This window comes from Rhipicephalus sanguineus, chromosome 8, assembly GCF_013339695.2.
Source record: "Rhipicephalus sanguineus isolate Rsan-2018 chromosome 8, BIME_Rsan_1.4, whole genome shotgun sequence".
In the NCBI taxonomy this organism is placed as follows: Eukaryota; Metazoa; Arthropoda; class Arachnida; order Ixodida; family Ixodidae; genus Rhipicephalus; species Rhipicephalus sanguineus.
The window spans coordinates 100,869,995-100,887,156 of record NC_051183.1 but is presented as its reverse complement, the minus strand read 5'-3'; the positions used below and the strand labels follow the sequence as shown (position 1 = coordinate 100,887,156).

At 45.3% G+C, this 17,162-nt stretch overlaps 1 protein-coding gene across 1 annotated transcript; it reads right to left on the bottom strand.

Moving 5' to 3' along the window:
- Positions 1-1,440: 1,440 nt before the first annotated feature.
- LOC119403414 (uncharacterized) lies at positions 1,441-8,183 on the bottom strand. Its single transcript, XM_049418780.1, has 4 exons — positions 8,068-8,183; positions 7,778-7,937; positions 3,338-3,501; positions 1,441-2,305 (listed from the first exon to the last, which is right to left on the bottom strand). The coding sequence occupies exons 1-4, from the start codon at positions 8,181-8,183 to the stop codon at positions 1,594-1,596; spliced, it is 1,152 nt and encodes a 383-aa protein (XP_049274737.1). The 3' UTR covers positions 1,441-1,593.
- Positions 8,184-17,162: the final 8,979 nt, after the last annotated feature.

The window sequence follows — 17,162 nt, the reverse complement described above, 5'->3', positions numbered from 1 at the left end:
TGTCTAAATGACAGCTTTTACCGCCCGCCCCTTCGTATCAATAACTGTATTGATGCGAAAATAAAAGTCATTGTCAATACTGGCTCACTAGTGGTTGTAACTTGGAATTTTGTACACAAAACTGTAGAGCAACAACTTTTTATAAATATGCAATGGAGTGACTGTACATCGCAGGTGCCCGACTTCGATTTCTGTGTTTTTTTATGTTAAGCGTTATCCAATGTTGAAGTAAGGGCTTTTAGTGCTTAAACAGTCCTGCCATGCACACAACTGCACGGTGAGGCCTGTACTTCATTCTGACAGGTGCTTTTTGAAAGCTATACTGTGTTAAAAATGCTATACAATACTATACAGTTTACAATGTGACAGTATGTGTACCTGAAATGTTTATTAAAAACTACTTACGTGCTTGTGATGTGGGGTTCTTAATGATGCGCTCTTGCCAGGGGACACTGCCATCATCAGTAATAAAGTAATTGCAGAGCTTGTCTCTCACATCATAGGCTTGCCTAAGCAACAGAAACGCATAGAAAGTGAGTAGTGTTTGCCTAAGCTCATTGGCTGTGCACAGCGAGAATGATTTCCAACTGAAAGTTCTGACGAAAGAATAAAGTTGGCACACTGCTACAGTTCCTATTACAGTAATGGGTTGTCTCCTGTCCTCGTCAACAGTTTCTGCTGAAAACTGTTACAATGTGTAGCGAGAACTGTAGTTAGACAACAGGGAGGTGTGTGAGAAATGCATTGTTCACACTTCTCTGCACCATTTTTGGTCAAGTGCATCGGAAAGCAATGATACTACTGTATCAATCAGTAAGCCAGTTTTGCAGCCACAAATACTTGCAGAACGTCTTGAGCTCTTGACATGCCACGTCAAACGAATTATTTCGGAGAGCTCTTGTATTCAGCTTGTGCACCCGAATATTTTTCGTTAATTTTGAGGAACATGCTTAGATGAGGCAAATGAAGAACAAAACAGCACCGTTTTTTGCATATTCTGACGCTGAAGTTGTCCTGTTTTAATCTGCTATGATGTAGAGCCAACAGCACGCTTAATTTGCGAACGCTCCGCAGCCTGGCCTAGACTGCCTTGTACTGATGCCAGCTTCGCGAAGTGTTATTCGGTATATTCGCGGCAGCTGACGAGAGTCAGCTCACCCACCCCGCCAGTCAGACACAAGTGAAAGACAAGTCGACCAGTCAAATCGAGCTGCATTTCAGCTATCGTCAGCTGCTGCAAACATAACCAGGTACAGTTTGCAGCGCTGCCTTCAGTCCAAGCAGGTGCAGCCAGGCTGCTGAACATTTGTATTAAGCATGCTGACGGCTGTACATGAAGTTGCAGAACACTCTGGCTTGGGCTAAAGGAGACTATCCGCAAGTAAATAAGGTTCAATGTTATTAACACTGAAAGTAAAGCCATGTTATTTAAAAGTATGTGATGCATAAAAGTGCAGCTATATGTCGGGAGAAAGTTCTTTTAGTTGCACCTAGATTCAGTTATGAGCAGATAATGCTTTTCGTGATGTTTTAAACACTTATAAATTCACTTTTTATATTGCACAAGGATATAACATATACAATATTTTTATATCACCAATACCGGGTTGAGCGACAGCCTGAGCTGCTTATTGCAGACAGAGCATTCCCTGTGCCTCCTTCAGCTCTCCAGTTGCCCTCAGTGAGCTGCCCTTGCCAATCCTCGGTGTCGGCACTGCCAGGTGGACAATATGCTGCCCGAGATGCAGGAGACTCGCACAACAAAAAATTGTGTAGTGTTACACAAGCAGACACAATTTTACGAATGTTTTCTTCCTTTGCTTTAAAAGGCCGTCGAAGGATGCGCCACCTTTGAGCCATAATGCCAAAGGCATTTTCAACAACTCTTCGTGCTCGGCTGAGTCGATAGTTAAAAATTCTTTTCTTGTGCCGCTCTTCAAAAGCCTGATGATCATCAGATGTGTCACTGAACAAGGATGGAAGGGCTGCATTGCACAACATAAACCTGGCATAAATAAAGCTAGCAAACAAAAATGGCAATGGCACTACAAGAACGCAAAGCACGAATGGCTTCGAAAAAGATTTTAGTGACTTACATTTCCGAGAATAAGGCCTCATCATAAAGGTTTTCAAAGGAAACGCTTCATCGCCCACGAAAAAATATGGCATGGCACCAATGTTGCCTATCTCGGAGTCTCTAGGAATTCCCATTTTACTGGCTTCGATCAACTCTAGCAGCTTGCTACGCCCGAAAACACCACCATCAGATTCACTGCCGTAATGGCCAACTTCGACATAGAGAAACCTAAGAAAGCACAAAGAAGATTTCATTATAAAGTACAGATGTGCAAAAAAAGTTCTGTGAGCACGGCAAATGTTTTCAACAGGCAAGTAATCTGTGCTTTTGGACCCATGTACTACATTAGTTCATTCTTGTTGGCATGCGTAACTGTTCGTCTCAGAGAACAGAGGCCTGAGAGGCGCATTATGGTTCAGAAATTTAATCGGTACTTTGATTGAAGTTACTTTTGTACAATAACGTCCACTTCAGGTGTGGCAGGTATTATGTAAGCTCGTAAAAGTGGGTGGCTGGTTTATGGAGTTCAACATCCCAAAGCAACTCGGGCTATGAGGGATGCTGTAGTGGAGGGCTCTGGACAATTTCAACTATCTGGGGTTCTTTAACGTGTGCTGAAAATGCGCACTACAAGGGCCTCTAAATCTTTACCCTCAGAGACATTTTGTACACATTTGTGCACACAACTTGTTCCTGCTGGTTGTGTCGGGTAGTGGCTAAGAAAGAGCAAGATACGTGGAGCCTCAAGTGAACTGAACCACTTGTGGAATAAATATTTTCACTGAACATCTTCCAATGTACTGTTGGCATCATGATCACCTTTCTAAAGGCATTACCATGTTTGACACGTCTGCTTTTGGCACGTAAAACTCCAAATGATATTACTACAATACTCAAAGAGCCGTTCGACATGACGCTTTAAACAAGCCACATAAAAAGCATAATTTTTCTTTGTTCGAAACGAGCACAACCCAAAATGAAATTACACTAGATTTATAGCCCGATATTTCATTATATTTATGCAAGAACACAGCCTGAATGCCTGCAGAATAAATACACATTTAATTACAATATAACTACAGTTAATCACTATAAAACACATAAATCAAATCAACATGTTGCGACATTATTTTTGTTGCACTAGAACATTGAGAGCCCTGAAATAATGTTCTGTAAACTTGATGCATTTACAAACAGTTCTTCACAGGTTTGATATGAAGGGGTTAAAAGTAGTAACAAAACATTAAAAATAAGCCATACTTGTAATTAGCATCACTTATAGCTAGTAGTGAGTGGCTGAAACTGCCTTTGTAGTTCCTGTTTTGAGAACCTGTATTTGCTGGGCACTCGATCACAACATGCTTCCCGTCGATGGCTCCTATGCAATGCGGCATATTCCACCTCAGCTCAAATTCGTTTGCAACCTATTGAAAGAAACGAGTAAGAATGCAGCAGTAGTGAGCAAAAGTCATGCCATGGCATCGTGACAACATTTGCAAAGTGTGGAATTGTAGACCCATCCCTGTCTAAACAATGCATGAGTATGTTCATGGTGTCTGCTACAACCCTTATTTTCTAATTTCATCTCTGCAATACAGAAGCTCTGAGCTATGTCAATAAACAATATTGTTACGGGTATCACAAGTACATGGGAGACAGAAGCAAGTACACAGAAACATTTACAAGGTACTGTGCCACAGCACGGCTCACAGCCTCTCATTTGGAATGCCACCTCCTTCTTTCTCTTTTCATTGCAAGGTGGTCTCAACAGCATGCTCAAGCACAATGCCACTTAACAATTTGCAAAGCCCACTGTGCCCAAATACACAGAACATGTAATATGTTCAGGACTTAGGTCGGCAAACTCACTAATGAGTCGACTCATTCAGACTCAGATCGGGCTGCGAGTCTGAGTGAGTTTGGGTGAGTGATATTTTGGTGAGATTTAGTCTGAGCGAGTCCAGTTGAGGAACATTTTAGCGAGCGCCCTAAGGACAAAATATATTTCTCGAGTGCATCTGAGTGAGCTCCACCTTTTTTTGCCAACCTATTGTCCTATCTACGCATCTTCAGCATTACTATCAACCTTATATTGGCTTATGTTTATACTGAAGTCTATGCACACATATTTGAACACACCAGCATTCATGCGCCACCTCAATATTTATTGATCAGAGGTGTGAGTTGGGGGGGGGGGTGCTATGACTTCCCCCGCAAACTCTTTCGCGGGAAGTTCTTAATAAAAATATCTCATGTGAGTCTCATGTTTCGTAAAAATGATTTCAATGGATTGAAACCACTGATAACTGGTATTTGCAGGTGCAAGATTAAAAGGCATATCGTAGAGCACCGATTATGTGAGATATTGGCTTTAAACAGCATTTACACCATGATCGAAACACCCAATTTTACGCTAACGGACTCATGAGTTGACTCACTCAGACGCAGGTGAAGCTGCGAGTCTGAGTAAGTCTGGCCGAGTAATATGGTGCTGAGTTTGAACCCGAGTGAGTCCAGTTGAGAAAATGTTTAGTGAGCCTGGGTCGAGTGAGTCCGGTTGAGGAAAATTTGGGTGAGTCAGAGTCTGAGTGAGCTCTCAGAGCAAAATATAGTTCTTGAGCGAGTCTGATTGAGCTCCAATTTTTTTGCCGACCTATGATTCGGCATGCAAAATTTTTTACTTAATAGACCATTCGTCATTCTGCTTTTCTGTCTGCAGCTTCGGGAGCTTTTACTGCTATTCTGAAATACCTCGTTATGCAACTGGGGCAGCATAAGTTTAAGCCGAACAATAAACAAGAGGATTTAAATGAGCGCACACTTGGTGTTCCACCTTGCTAACTAATGAAATGTTAAAGACAATTTGTAAATATATGTGCATACTTGTAGCTTTGAGCATGCAGTATAGTGGAATGTTCTAATGTATTACATGGCAGTTTGAGGTTGCATGCACAAGGTCACTTATAATATTAAAAGAAATAAGTTATTTCTATCAGGATATTGATTTCTACTACGTGATAATTTTCTGAAATGCTACTTTTGCTTCTTTAAAACAATGCTTACTCTATTTTTGTGCTGTGACACATGCAATGTGATTTTCATTGTGTGCATAATAGACTTTTTGGCATACTATCCAAGTCTGTACACATACATCTCCTGAACTGGTGAATGATGAGAGACAGCTATGCAAAATTCCTTTAGCAGCAGCATTTGTTCAGCCTCAATATTCCAGGGGCCCTGAGAAGCTTACTGCCATTCTCATTATTCCCCATCCACCACGTCAAAAAGACCCATGCAGTTTTCTCTAGCTTCTTACTTCCAGGGCCTCATACGTGACTTCACAGAGCTTGCTTGCATGCAGGAAAATTTGCGCAAAACTGGAAAAGGACAACACAAAGAAGGAACACTTCAACAGATCGAGCGCACATGCTTGCATGCTCCATCAACTACTTGGAAGAAACACACCCTTCATTTGGTCCAAATACTGTGAAAGTGCTTTTCTTGCTTTGAAGCAACCCTAACATGCAACCCGGTGCTGGGCCACTTCGGTCCAAGAACACTCACCATCCCTCACAATCAGGGGCGTAGGCAGAAATGTTTTTCGGGGGGGCACCTCCTTGATTTGAAGTGGGGACAGGGCAGGCAGATGTGGTCAAGTGTCATTTTGAGCTCTGTATGCCATAGCAAAAAAAAATTTCAGGGGGGGGGAGGGAGGGCACGGGCCCGGTGTGCCCCCCGCCCCACCTGGCTACCCCACTGCTCACAATGAGGCTAGCAGTCATGGTCTTGGTGCCATTCTCCAGCAACGTGACAACACCTCGCATCAATGAGTCATTGCTTATGCTGGTTATGCTCTGACCGCTGCAGAGAATTACATAATAACCAAGAAGTGCCTTGCTGTTTGTGCAGTACAAAATTTTGGCCATATCTCTGAAGCTGCTACTTTACAGTCGTTACCGACTGTAACGCATTGTGCTGGCTTTCGTGGCTAAAAAACTTGTCGGGTCACCTTGGTCATTGGGTAGTTCACTTGCAGGAGTACGATTTTTATGTCTACATGTCTGGAAAGGACCAAGACGTTAATGTTCTATCTCGCTACCCTCTGCCCAGCCACGGTAACACACAATTGGCTCTTGAATGAAGACTGCTTTACCCATCACAGCGCTCAGTTGTCCGAAATCCAGCAGCCCACCTGTCCTTGTTTTGCACCAATGTGTCGACCCATACTGCCGCACTATCCTAGAACACATGGAAGGTCTTTTTCCTTTTCCGAACGCTCAACTTCGTTGGCAACATAACCAATTCAAGCATCACGATGGGCCTTTACATCCTATGTTCAGCATGTCTATGGCAACAAATGGGCCCCAATTAAACTACATTCTTTGCAACATGAGGTTCTGGAAGCTTCTCACAATGACCGCACAGCTGGTCATCCAGGCTTTCACAAAACGTATGACAAAATACGAAGTTGCTGCAAAGTGAAGGCGGACTCAATATTTTGGGCAACATGTATGGCCGTGCATTTTTTTAGATTAGGCGTCATTAACTATATTTTGCCCTATTCGAATGCTGCAACTATGATGGATTCAAGACTACTAATATCACTTTCAGTGTTGATTTCATGAAAGATTACACAATAGTCTGAGAAAAGAAGGGGTCCAAGGACAGCTGTTAGTCGAATGCAGGAACATACATTAGTAAAGGAACAGATACTACCATAAGCACTGAAAAAATTGTAATCAGTTAAGAAAGAAGAATTCAGCGCACTTATAGAGGCTATGGTCAATGTTAAAGAAACTTAGCTTAATGTTAAAGAAACAGAGCCACACCAGGTCTATAAACTGGTTTAAAAAAAACAGTCTATGCACGCGTAATGTCGGTGCAGCATCAATTGTGGTTGCAGTGCTGGCTATCTAATTTTACAAGAAAGCAATAAACACTACACATGTACTCCTACAATACAGGCGTCACATCGGATTAACGTCTGTGGTTACAGTGTTGGCTCCACTTTTATAGCAGTCTAATAAACATTATACATTTTTATTCCTATGATTGAGCAAGCTATATAGAAGCATTTCTCGACCCCGGAGGAATACATTAACGTAACTTACGCATGATATTCACATGATTGCACTATCAAGTGCACTTCATTTCGATAATACTGGCGTATGTGCTATAATGTCAGCACTGACATTACGTCGGACCATAAGTTACCCTTTCAACGCCAGTGTAGTTGACGTGCCTGGTAAGGCCACGATGTGCACACAACTACTACACTTACAAAAACACCCCGACCCCCCTCGTAACGCTTGACTCAAAGCAAAAAAATGCAGCATAGAACTACTTGCTGACTGCTTCCCATGAAACCGATTCCCACATGGCATGGGATCTGCCGAATTTTTTTTTCTTAGTACATTCGCATATTTCAGCCATACTAAACAAGTGGCAAGCCATGGGATACAGAGAATTTGCCTAGTTGTCATTGCAACTTTTTTTTTGAGATACAAACAAACGCATACTTTCATTGGGCGTTACAGAATTTTAGTATGGGGGCCCAAGGTCCGCCTAAAAAAAAAAAAGGTGCGCGAACAGAAGAACGCAAAGGAGAGTACAAAATAACGTAAAAGGTCGGGGAGCCCCGTACCTTGGGGCCTCCTATAAAACTCTATATTAAACATTATTTGGGGATACAGCTTATACCTTGAGCCACTCGGCTGCGGACGACGGGTACATCACGTACAAGGGACCAAGGACTTCCCATAACGCTTGGCACACATCCGACACAATGCCGCAAGCAGTAGAGCGCCCCGTCAAGAAGTTGAACGACGACGTCCGAATAGTCTCTCCTGCTGCCAGAAATCTGAAGCAAAGAGCGAACACGGCATTCTGTGACGGTTCATTTTGGTCCTTCGAAGGCACAAAAACACTGTCCAAGAGCTGACATTCGAAACGAACACGCAGCCAAAACGAGGCTGTCACAGTGCGCTTACCTCACTGCCAGAGCTAGGCGATGTTCCGGTGGAATCGCCTTGCGCAACCTGGTATCGACCTTCCTTATTCGAGGAGCCACCAGTTTCAGAAGCGTGTCAAAACTTCGTGGTGGCATCCTCAGGTAGCTAGCAAAAAAAGAGCATAGTGCGAGTACTTAAACAAACAAAAAAAAACATGCTAAACGGCTGTTTCACACCGAGCGAGTCAGACTAAGCTAATAAGCGACAGCAACGTGTCAATTGTCAACATTACTTACTCCCGATAGTATTCCACGTCCCAGGATCGCAGATGCGGCAACAAAGCGTTGGCATGCCCCAACATAGCACGCTTTTGCAAAGCAGGGCGTATCCACCATCGCCGCTTTCGTGGCGTCCGCTTCTTGCGTTGCTCCTCGTGCATTTCAAGGAAGCAGGTAGCTAAAACTATCAAAACTATTTCTTCTTCTTCTTCCATGACGAGACCTGAAGGAAGTAGCTGGAAGTAGCAGACGAGACACGAAGTGGCGCAAAATCGCTGCTACCGATGAAGGGTGGATGAATAATCAGGTGTCTTGTCTGAAATAGTAGAGTGACGAGCGCCGCCACACGGACAAATGTGGTTGATGCGGCGAAAGCGGCGGCGGCGGCGGCCAGTGGTGGCAAAACAAATGTGAACGTTTTCGACGCGCGCGGACTCGGTTTTCCGGCCGCTCTGGCGTTTTCGCTTCCCCAGTGTGAACGTACCATAACAGTTGTCCGGTAAGGTGTAAATGTGAGGACTAAATATTAGTCCATTCTGGGGACTAACTGTTAGAGCCGGTGCCGTTAGTCCTTAAAGGGAATAATGGTTGTGGCAGCCCCATTAGTCCCCCAAAAGACGAACCACACACCCTTTTAACACCCTTTTGCCTTAGAGTGTAGTTTTGTCAACGCCTTAACACACTGCGAGGTCACGTCTTTAGCCCAAGCCTCGGTCATAGAATCCGTACATGTCAAAAAATAGCTCTGCGACGCTCGTTTGGCTGTCACACCGTGTTCTCCGCTCCAACCATGAGAAATCATGCCCAGGCTAGAAAGGACGGACAATGCGCGTAAGGTTTCTCATCGCGTAAGGTTTCTCAGCACACCGCCCGGCAGCGGTGTGCTCTTTCTGTTAACACTTCAACATTCTGCGGAACGGTGACAGTATTGAAAGCTCAGTGTCCGATTAGCGACGCTCTTCTGGCTGTCGCACCACTTTCTCTGGTTACGCTATTTCCCTGAGAATTGAACAGCATGAGCATGAATAGCAACGGCGCGCTCCCACAGCCTATCTCGGAGGCCACGAATAATGCATCATGATACAAAATGCATCCTGACAGCGGCGACAGTGAGCCTTTCGGTAGTGTCGGCACGGCGGAGGTTATCGCTGCAACATTGTAGGAAACACTGTGGTGCGTGAAATGCAGCGTGCAAGGTGGTTCGAATTGGTGATGACGCAGTTACATGATTCGCCTTTCGCGTCAGCGTGTCCATCCTCCTCGCCAGCGTAGGACCGCTTCCGAATGGAGCAAAGCTAGTTGTCCGCCTGCTACTACTTAGAGTGCACTGTCATGAATAATAAAACAGCTGCAATACGCGCCGCAGAAAGGCAACGATGCAATATTTTTTTTAAACATGTAGCGGATTGCCTTCACCACTCCGAAGCACGGAAAGTGCCCTAACCTTTCCACTCTTCGGTGAAGAAAATGCCTGTTTGACATTTCAAAAAATAAAGCGCAGGGAAGCGAGTCCGTGAAAACAAACCTTTAAAAGTTGGGGGTTTGCTTACATATACGGCGTCCATTCCCGATACTTTGATATGCGGTTGTCGTCCGAATCCGATGATTTAGAGAAACAATGCCGCTATGTGTAATCGGTGCCGCACTCCCAGAAGTGTAATTTGTCATTTGATGAAGCGTCGGCAAGCAAGGGCTTTTTTGGTGAACGGAGCTGTTCCGGCACGCGCGCACCGCTTGCGCACTACGGGAGGACGCCATTTTCTGACTCAGGTGACATGACTCAAGTTCTTTCTTAGCCGAAGTGCATGATCTGAGCGCGTCTTTATATTCTTTACTGCGCTATCTGTTGTAGTTAAAGAGAACACAACGAAATGAGTCAGTCTAGCTTAACGCAGACGCACACAAATGTTTATTTCATGGAGGACAAGCCCAGCCCACCTTCGGTAGGAGCCGTACAAACTGTGTGGACATGCTCAGCTCGTCTTCGGCAAGCAAAGGGTTAAATATGTATTTGCATCTACCTCGATTTCCGCTGATGAACAACGCCAATTTTTGGACCACAAGAAGTGACTCGCGCCGACGCCGACCAATGGCGTTTCTCCGAAACGACCTCCTTAACGCTATCGCTTTAAATGGTGATCTGTTCGGTACAGCATTTCTCGCACCGCGCTGCTTGTAAAAGAAAATTGCGCTTGTTTCTGAACCCACGAATCACACGCTCGTGACCTTTCGCGTCTCCTCGTAGATTTTCGATACGACCCTAATGTAGAGGTGAGATATTCCTAAAATTGTTTTGTTCACACCGACAATTGGAGCTTCGCATGACAGCCCAAGCTGTGTACATTTGTGCAACCAGAACACAAGAGGTCTACTTTTGTTTTCCAAAAACTGGTAATCACCAGACCACGAGACTAGACCACCAAACTGGTAATCGTGGTCTGGTAATCACCAGACCACGAGGCGTCGTCTGCCAGTTTTCCAAAATTGCATCGATCGCTAAGCTTGGGCTATGGTAGCCGTTCCGCGGAGTGTTAAAGAGATAACAAAGAGAGCACATCACGTCCGGGGCAGTAACGAGACAGCAAACGCGACACGCTTCGTGCCTCCCCTCTAGTTTGGCCATGCTTTCTCAAGGTTTGAGCGGACAAAGCGGTGTGGACAAGAAAGCTAGTGCCGCAGGGCTATTTTTTATATATCTGAATTCTATGAAGGATGGATGGATAACGGGGCGGTGACAAGTATGCCACCAGGCTCGACAAAAAAAAACGTAAAGCGTGGTAGAAGACTAAAATAAAAACCAAGCGTCACACAACGCGAATTCTGTAACCAGGCGTCACACGAAGCGAATTGCGCAACGACTGGGTTGTTGAATGCTTCCAACCCATTTCAAAGGGCTCAGTCATAATTCTTCATCGTCATCAGCCACAGCATCAACAAAGTGCACATAAGTGCCTTACAGGAGTTTAGCAGGTACCACGGTTCTCCGCAGAATGACGAAAATTTTCATAGTGGCTGCATCCCTACTACACAAGAATTATGATGATTTATAGCGTAATGGGTTTCCTCGCAAGTGCATTTGTATTGGTTGCCAAGGAAGCCCATAAGGCTCCCATGATCAATTTCCGCAGCGTCTCAATAACGTAATTTCCTTTGTGTATCTCTTCCTCGCGTTAGCGTGTGTTATAAAGCGTGCTGGGAGAGTGAAATAACGACCGGGCGTCACAGAATGCGAATTACGTAATTGGTGGGTCCATTAAAGCTTCCAACCCATCACAAAAGGCTCAGTCATAATTATTCATCGTCATCAGCCGTGACATCAAGAAACTGTACATAATGCCTTACAGATGGTACCTTGCTTCACCGCAGAATGACGAGTAATGTCGTGGTGGGTGCTTCCCAACATCACAAAAATTATGATTTGTGGCGTAGTGGGTAAGTTGCTAGTGTACTTGTATTAGTAGCCACAAGAGAGTTTATACCGAGCTCTAGAAATGCCGCTCTTCGAGCTTTCGCTGTGACCTTGCTGTCCTTTCCGCGCAGGCCTGGCGTTTTCTTTCTCTCAGTAAGATGTTATGAGGGTTAAGAAATACGGCTGCCAGAACCCTAGAGTTGCTACAAAATCTCGATTTTGCCTGTAAATGTGGAGTGTTATATATCGGTGCTAAAAAACCTGTGCGATTACCTACTGAGGCGTATTACCGTCGAAATTGAATAATATACATTACAGATTAAATGTGCTGACTTTGGAAACTAGCGAGGCATGGTTAATATACGGACTTGTACACGTTACATTTATTAATTAACCGACTAGAATTACAATTACTTCTTTAAAATGCAATTCATTGCACTGGTCAATTACAACCCACGAAAGTAACTGATAGATTGCAGAAATCTGATTGTATACTTTTGCGTTCCTTCACTTCAAAGCTTTATTGCAGTAACACAATTAGACAAGTTTACTCAAACTACAACGAACTACTGTGGCTCGCATGGTAAAAAGAAGGATGTAGGCTTGCGTGAAGGCTGGGACGCTTCCTGAGGCTTTTGTGATATACTGTTACAAGTTGTTAAATATAAAATGGAGTTGTTTTCGAAGTTGTCGTCGCTAATTATTCCTCGTTTCCTCGTGAAGAAGCCATCTGCTACACTGAACGCTGTCTCAATGGAAGCGCTAGAGTGGAGGGCCGTATTATAACGAAGGAACACCTTGCTCACCAGCTACAGTTGAGCAATGCTTCGATGCTTAGGCTCCGTGTCCTCTATGAAGCGTTTCGCTTCACTGTTGCCGACGCCCTGTAAAGGCGTTGCAGCTAAAGTAAAATAAAGGTGAAAAAACAGGCTCTGTAGGGAACCCCTGTGAAATACCCTAAAAGACTGGTTACAACTTGATTTTGAAAAAAAAAGTTATTGGTTACCGGTAATCAATCACAAGGAAATGTAATTCAACTATAAAGAACGTTCCAATGTCGAAAAATTAATCGATTATATTACAAAATTACAAGAAAACGTAGTTGACAACAAGTGATAGATTACGTGCTACGCGTTGCGTACAACTCTGACCGCAACGCATTGTAAATGAGGCGGGTTTGTCTCCGGCTGACCCAATCGCACAGAATGTTTTTTCAGAGGTGGGCGTGGCCCGCACCTTCTCCTTACCGCGGCACTCGCCGCCGAGGGTCGGATATGCTGCCGCGCGGCTTGCATGAGGCGGGGGAAAATGGTTTTGCGCTTGTACATAACCTCCCACTGATTTGGAAATGTCAGGTCAAGGTGTACGAAAGGCAAAGTGGATGCTTGGGCCTATTTATTCTCAAATGTGCTTTTTTTGCCGTAGATATGCGCCTCCTATATTGCAGCACTTAGAAGTACGCTGCCCGGGAAGAGATCCGCGTGTGCCGGAAACGCATTATACCACAAAGTTTGCGGGCTCAACAGTATGGGGGCGCTGGTTAACGATAAGGAGAAATAAAATTCAAAAGTACTTCTGGGAGTCGCGGTCACATCTACGTTCAGGAAGACCAGCGACTATAGTGAAGTTTTCGAAACTACGTGGTGTATTCACAGATGCATCACGACTAATGGTTGTGATATAACCAGCACAAAAATTGATTTGCATATAGCACGGTGTGTGTACACCGGTGACGCAGAAATTCGCTCTCCTTTTCGCAGAACGCCAGCGACGCATCTACGCAAGGTAATCGCGCAAACGCCGCAGCATGAGCGCGGTACGAATTGATAAGGTCGAGCGCACGCTGGAGAGGAACGCTAACTGAGCCGACCAAACTCGGCACTCGGCATGAACACTCGGCATGCTCTCTGCTAGCGATGTCGCCGACCACTGCCTGATCTGGCGCGAAGGCTGCGCTCACACTGCACACAATGCTTCGCATTTGCCTGCGATGCCTCCAGAGTTTCCCTTTACGACTACCTCCTGTCGCACCGCAGAAGCAAGGGACACGGAGAAGGGTAGAGTCATACGCCTAGACTGAAGGACAGGTGACAGGCGTGTTTTATTCATTTATTGTCTCCAATTTGCACTCTGAGTTTTACGGTGTTAAGCAGATGCGCTGGGCGTTGTTAAAACGAATGTCGGAATTTTTAGCTTTTTCTGAAAGAAATAAACACGCGTTGAAAGTTTGGTGTACCTGATATAAAACATTGTGCGTTACACAACACTCAAATTTTCTGTTTTCTTTTGTTTAAGTAGTCTTCCTGCATGAATACATTTCCTTCAGAAGGACGCTGCTCTCTTGCATGTGTGACCCTGTGGATGCGGTCGAGAGTACAATAAACCGAGATGATATTGATATTGCCGTTGTGCCACCAAAATATAAGCAAAATAGAGACGATGAACCACGTATGGAGTAAATATAGCTCGGCAATCAAAGCCTACAACAATACTCCGGAAAAATTACTTATGTCCTCACTTCAACGGCATGACAAGGGCACTCAGCTACCTTGAGCGTTTCTGTCTAGTGTGCAGCCATGCTTGGCTTGACCACCTCATAAATATCTGTACACGATCAAATAGTAAAACGACATGTCACGATAACAATACAATATGATGCACCGAAAAAAATTAGCCCAATTTCCACGCATGCACGTCTCGAGAAAGGAAGGATTCTATACCACCACTTTATTTCTGAAATCAAGTTATTTTGCGCTAAGAGATGAAACGCACTGTAGTTAAAAAAGCAGTAATACTACCCGAGACGAATTGGAACGTCCCGAAACATGGTCCCAACAACTGCAGTAGTGTACCTTCGTTATCACTATCAAAGGAAGTGATTGCTCATTTAGAAAAATGGGGTTAGTAGATGCCATTCTTCGCGCTTTGAATTACACGTGCTTTTTGTACGACGCATGCGCATTTGGCTTTCCTGGGAATATTATGTGTGGTTCTTACATTATCCTTGTTGCTAGTCCCAGCGTGTGTCCGTCGTCACCTCTTCTGTACACGTCCCTGAAGCTGGGTTCCTGCGTTTCTCTAAGTGTGTACCAACAGGCCCAGCAACAGATTCTTCTGTGCAAACATCTAAAAGCCGTCTACAGAACAAGTTACATCTTGTTCTGTAGAGGGCTTTTATTCGCCTACCACGTAATTAAGCGTCACCTTCATGGAAGACGTTCACATTTTTGGACTTGTTCCTCATTCCGGTTAGAACGCCTTTCGTATGGTTCAGATATATGTCTTTCGTTGATGTTCTCTCTGTCTCTCTTTCTTTTGAAACCGAAGCTGTTCTTAGTCGAGGCTTTCTTGTCTTGATCGGCGCAGCGAGAGGGGGGCTTGATAGCAAGGGAAAGCTGCGCTATGCTCGAGAGGTGGAGGCGTGCTGCGAGAGGCTATAGCTTGCTACGAGATGCAAGGGCGTGCTACGAGAGGAGAAGGCGATGGTGGATGATGTCGAGAGGCATGGAGGAAGGAAAAAACTGAGGAGAGGCCCTGGCTTGTCGAGCTACATTGGAAAAAGTGTGGCGGAAGTCACGTGGTTTCGCAAGGGCTACTGGGATTCCTTTGTCAGCCCGTCGTCTCGCATCGCCTGCGCCACCACACATATGACCACGTGGTTGACTGAGCTGGTTGGAACTCCGATTTCGCATTTTCATGCAGTCGTTGCATTTAGCAGATGATACAACATGTTGGAGGCCTACAATGCGAGCTGTTCTCAACGCTTGCTTGTTTAGTTCCTTTTCATGTCGTCGAAAGCTTTTGATTTCAAAGCCCGCGACAGCTTCTCCGAAAATGGTTGGCGCCGCAGCTTTGAAGTTCTCCTTCAGAAGTGTGCTATTGCGTCCGTCAGCGTTGGAAGGTCAGAATTCCAAGACGAGAACGACAGCGATGACGTCTTTTAATGCGAGCGGCGGTGGTGACGCGTTGCCGTGTACAACGGTAAAAATAAACGATTGGAAAGCAGTGGCCATGTGTGCTCACCCAAGCGTCCACCGTCAAGAAATAAAGACGAGCCTGACCCGCTAGTGTTTGACATATTAAGGCGAATTGCGAAGCTGTTTCAATTTTTCGCATTCTGTTCACGTTTTGTGCTCGTGAACTTTATCTGCGGCCGAGTTTTCTTCCATGCGGTCGCAGTCGACCGACCCGTGCTGCTGTAGGTTGGCTCGAGTGCCATGCACGACATTCGTGTGAACGCGTAATGACACACACGGTGACAAGATAATTCGTAGGCGTACCATCCTCCTGCGCAGCAAGACCAATTCAGATGTCACTGTTGCATTATGATGCGTACGCCGAACTTACCATTTAGGGAAAAAAAACAGCTGTCCGTTACTGTTATCCTGCCGAGTTGCACCGTTGAGTTCTCGCATTAAGCTGATTAAACACGCAGTGCAAAGATGCAAGTTCATTGGAGAAGCGCAATATAGGCCGTAATGAGGCTGCGAGTGCCACCCAGGCACACCACACGCGAGCATCGCAGCAGGTTTGTTCTTGATCGGCGCAAAACTTTGACTTTTCAGGCTCGTCTGTCAGCTGGTGGTGACCCGCCGCGACCGAGGTCGCCTGGTCGACGCTCGCCTCGCTCCTCGCTCACAACGGCGCCAGTTGCGCATGCGCAAGCGAGCCAAAGCGTGACCAATCTTGAGAGGAGGAGCCATCTACCCTCCCCCACTTCCGGCTTCAAAAAATATGGCGTAACGGCCTCTCCTTATAATTCATTCCTTCATGTCGAGGGGTGAACTTGCGAGAAGGGGCGGTCTTCCGAGAAACGCGCCACGTTGGGGTGAAGGTGACGCGAAGTGGAGTGTAAAATAACGTGTCAGTATTAAGGAGATCGCGCTTTAAGAATGGCAGACATTTCTCGTTCTCCCGATGAAGAAGCCACCAGACGTGAGCGTCAGCGAGAGGTGACGCGATAACAGGCATGTCTTCACCGAACCAACAGCGAGATTCGCGCAAGAGAGGCCGAAGCTTAGCGCCAATGAAGGGAATGCTTGAAAAACATTGAAGTAAAATATAACCTGAAGAAGCACGGGCATAAGCTTCGCTGTTTCGACAGTGTTCGCGAAGTGTTGCTGGCTGGGTGTTTTTCATTCTGCATTTCTTTCTGTCTATTCCTCTTTCTCAATATTTCTGTGCTACGCTTTACTATCTCCCTATCTCATCTAGCTCCTCTTCACCATCACATCTCTCCCCCTAACGCTTATTTCTCTTTCCCTCATTCTTGCTACACTATATTATACGAGGCCACGCAATGCACTGCTAACGTGCCTGGATAGCCGAGCCTAGGTAGTACTGGACAGCCAAGTGGTTAGTATGCTGGCCTTCGGATCGAGGGTACGCGGGTTAGAATCCCGCCTCGTGAAGAATTTTTTTTCGGCAAGAATTATTCTCTTTCTCTT

Excerpts from the sequence above, each read along its gene's own strand:
- LOC119403414 (XM_049418780.1), bottom strand. The coding sequence starts at position 8,183 with ATGCCACCACGAAGTTTTGACACGCTTCTGAAACTGGTGGCTCCTCGA. Across the intron at positions 7,938-8,067 it reads CGCCTAGCTCTGGCAGTGAG|ATTTCTGGCAGCAGGAGAGA; the intron begins GTAAGCGCACTG and ends TCTTTGCTTCAG. Across the intron at positions 2,306-3,337 it reads ATAAGTGATGCTAATTACAA|GTTTCTCTATGTCGAAGTTG; the intron begins GTATGGCTTATT and ends GTGCTTTCTTAG.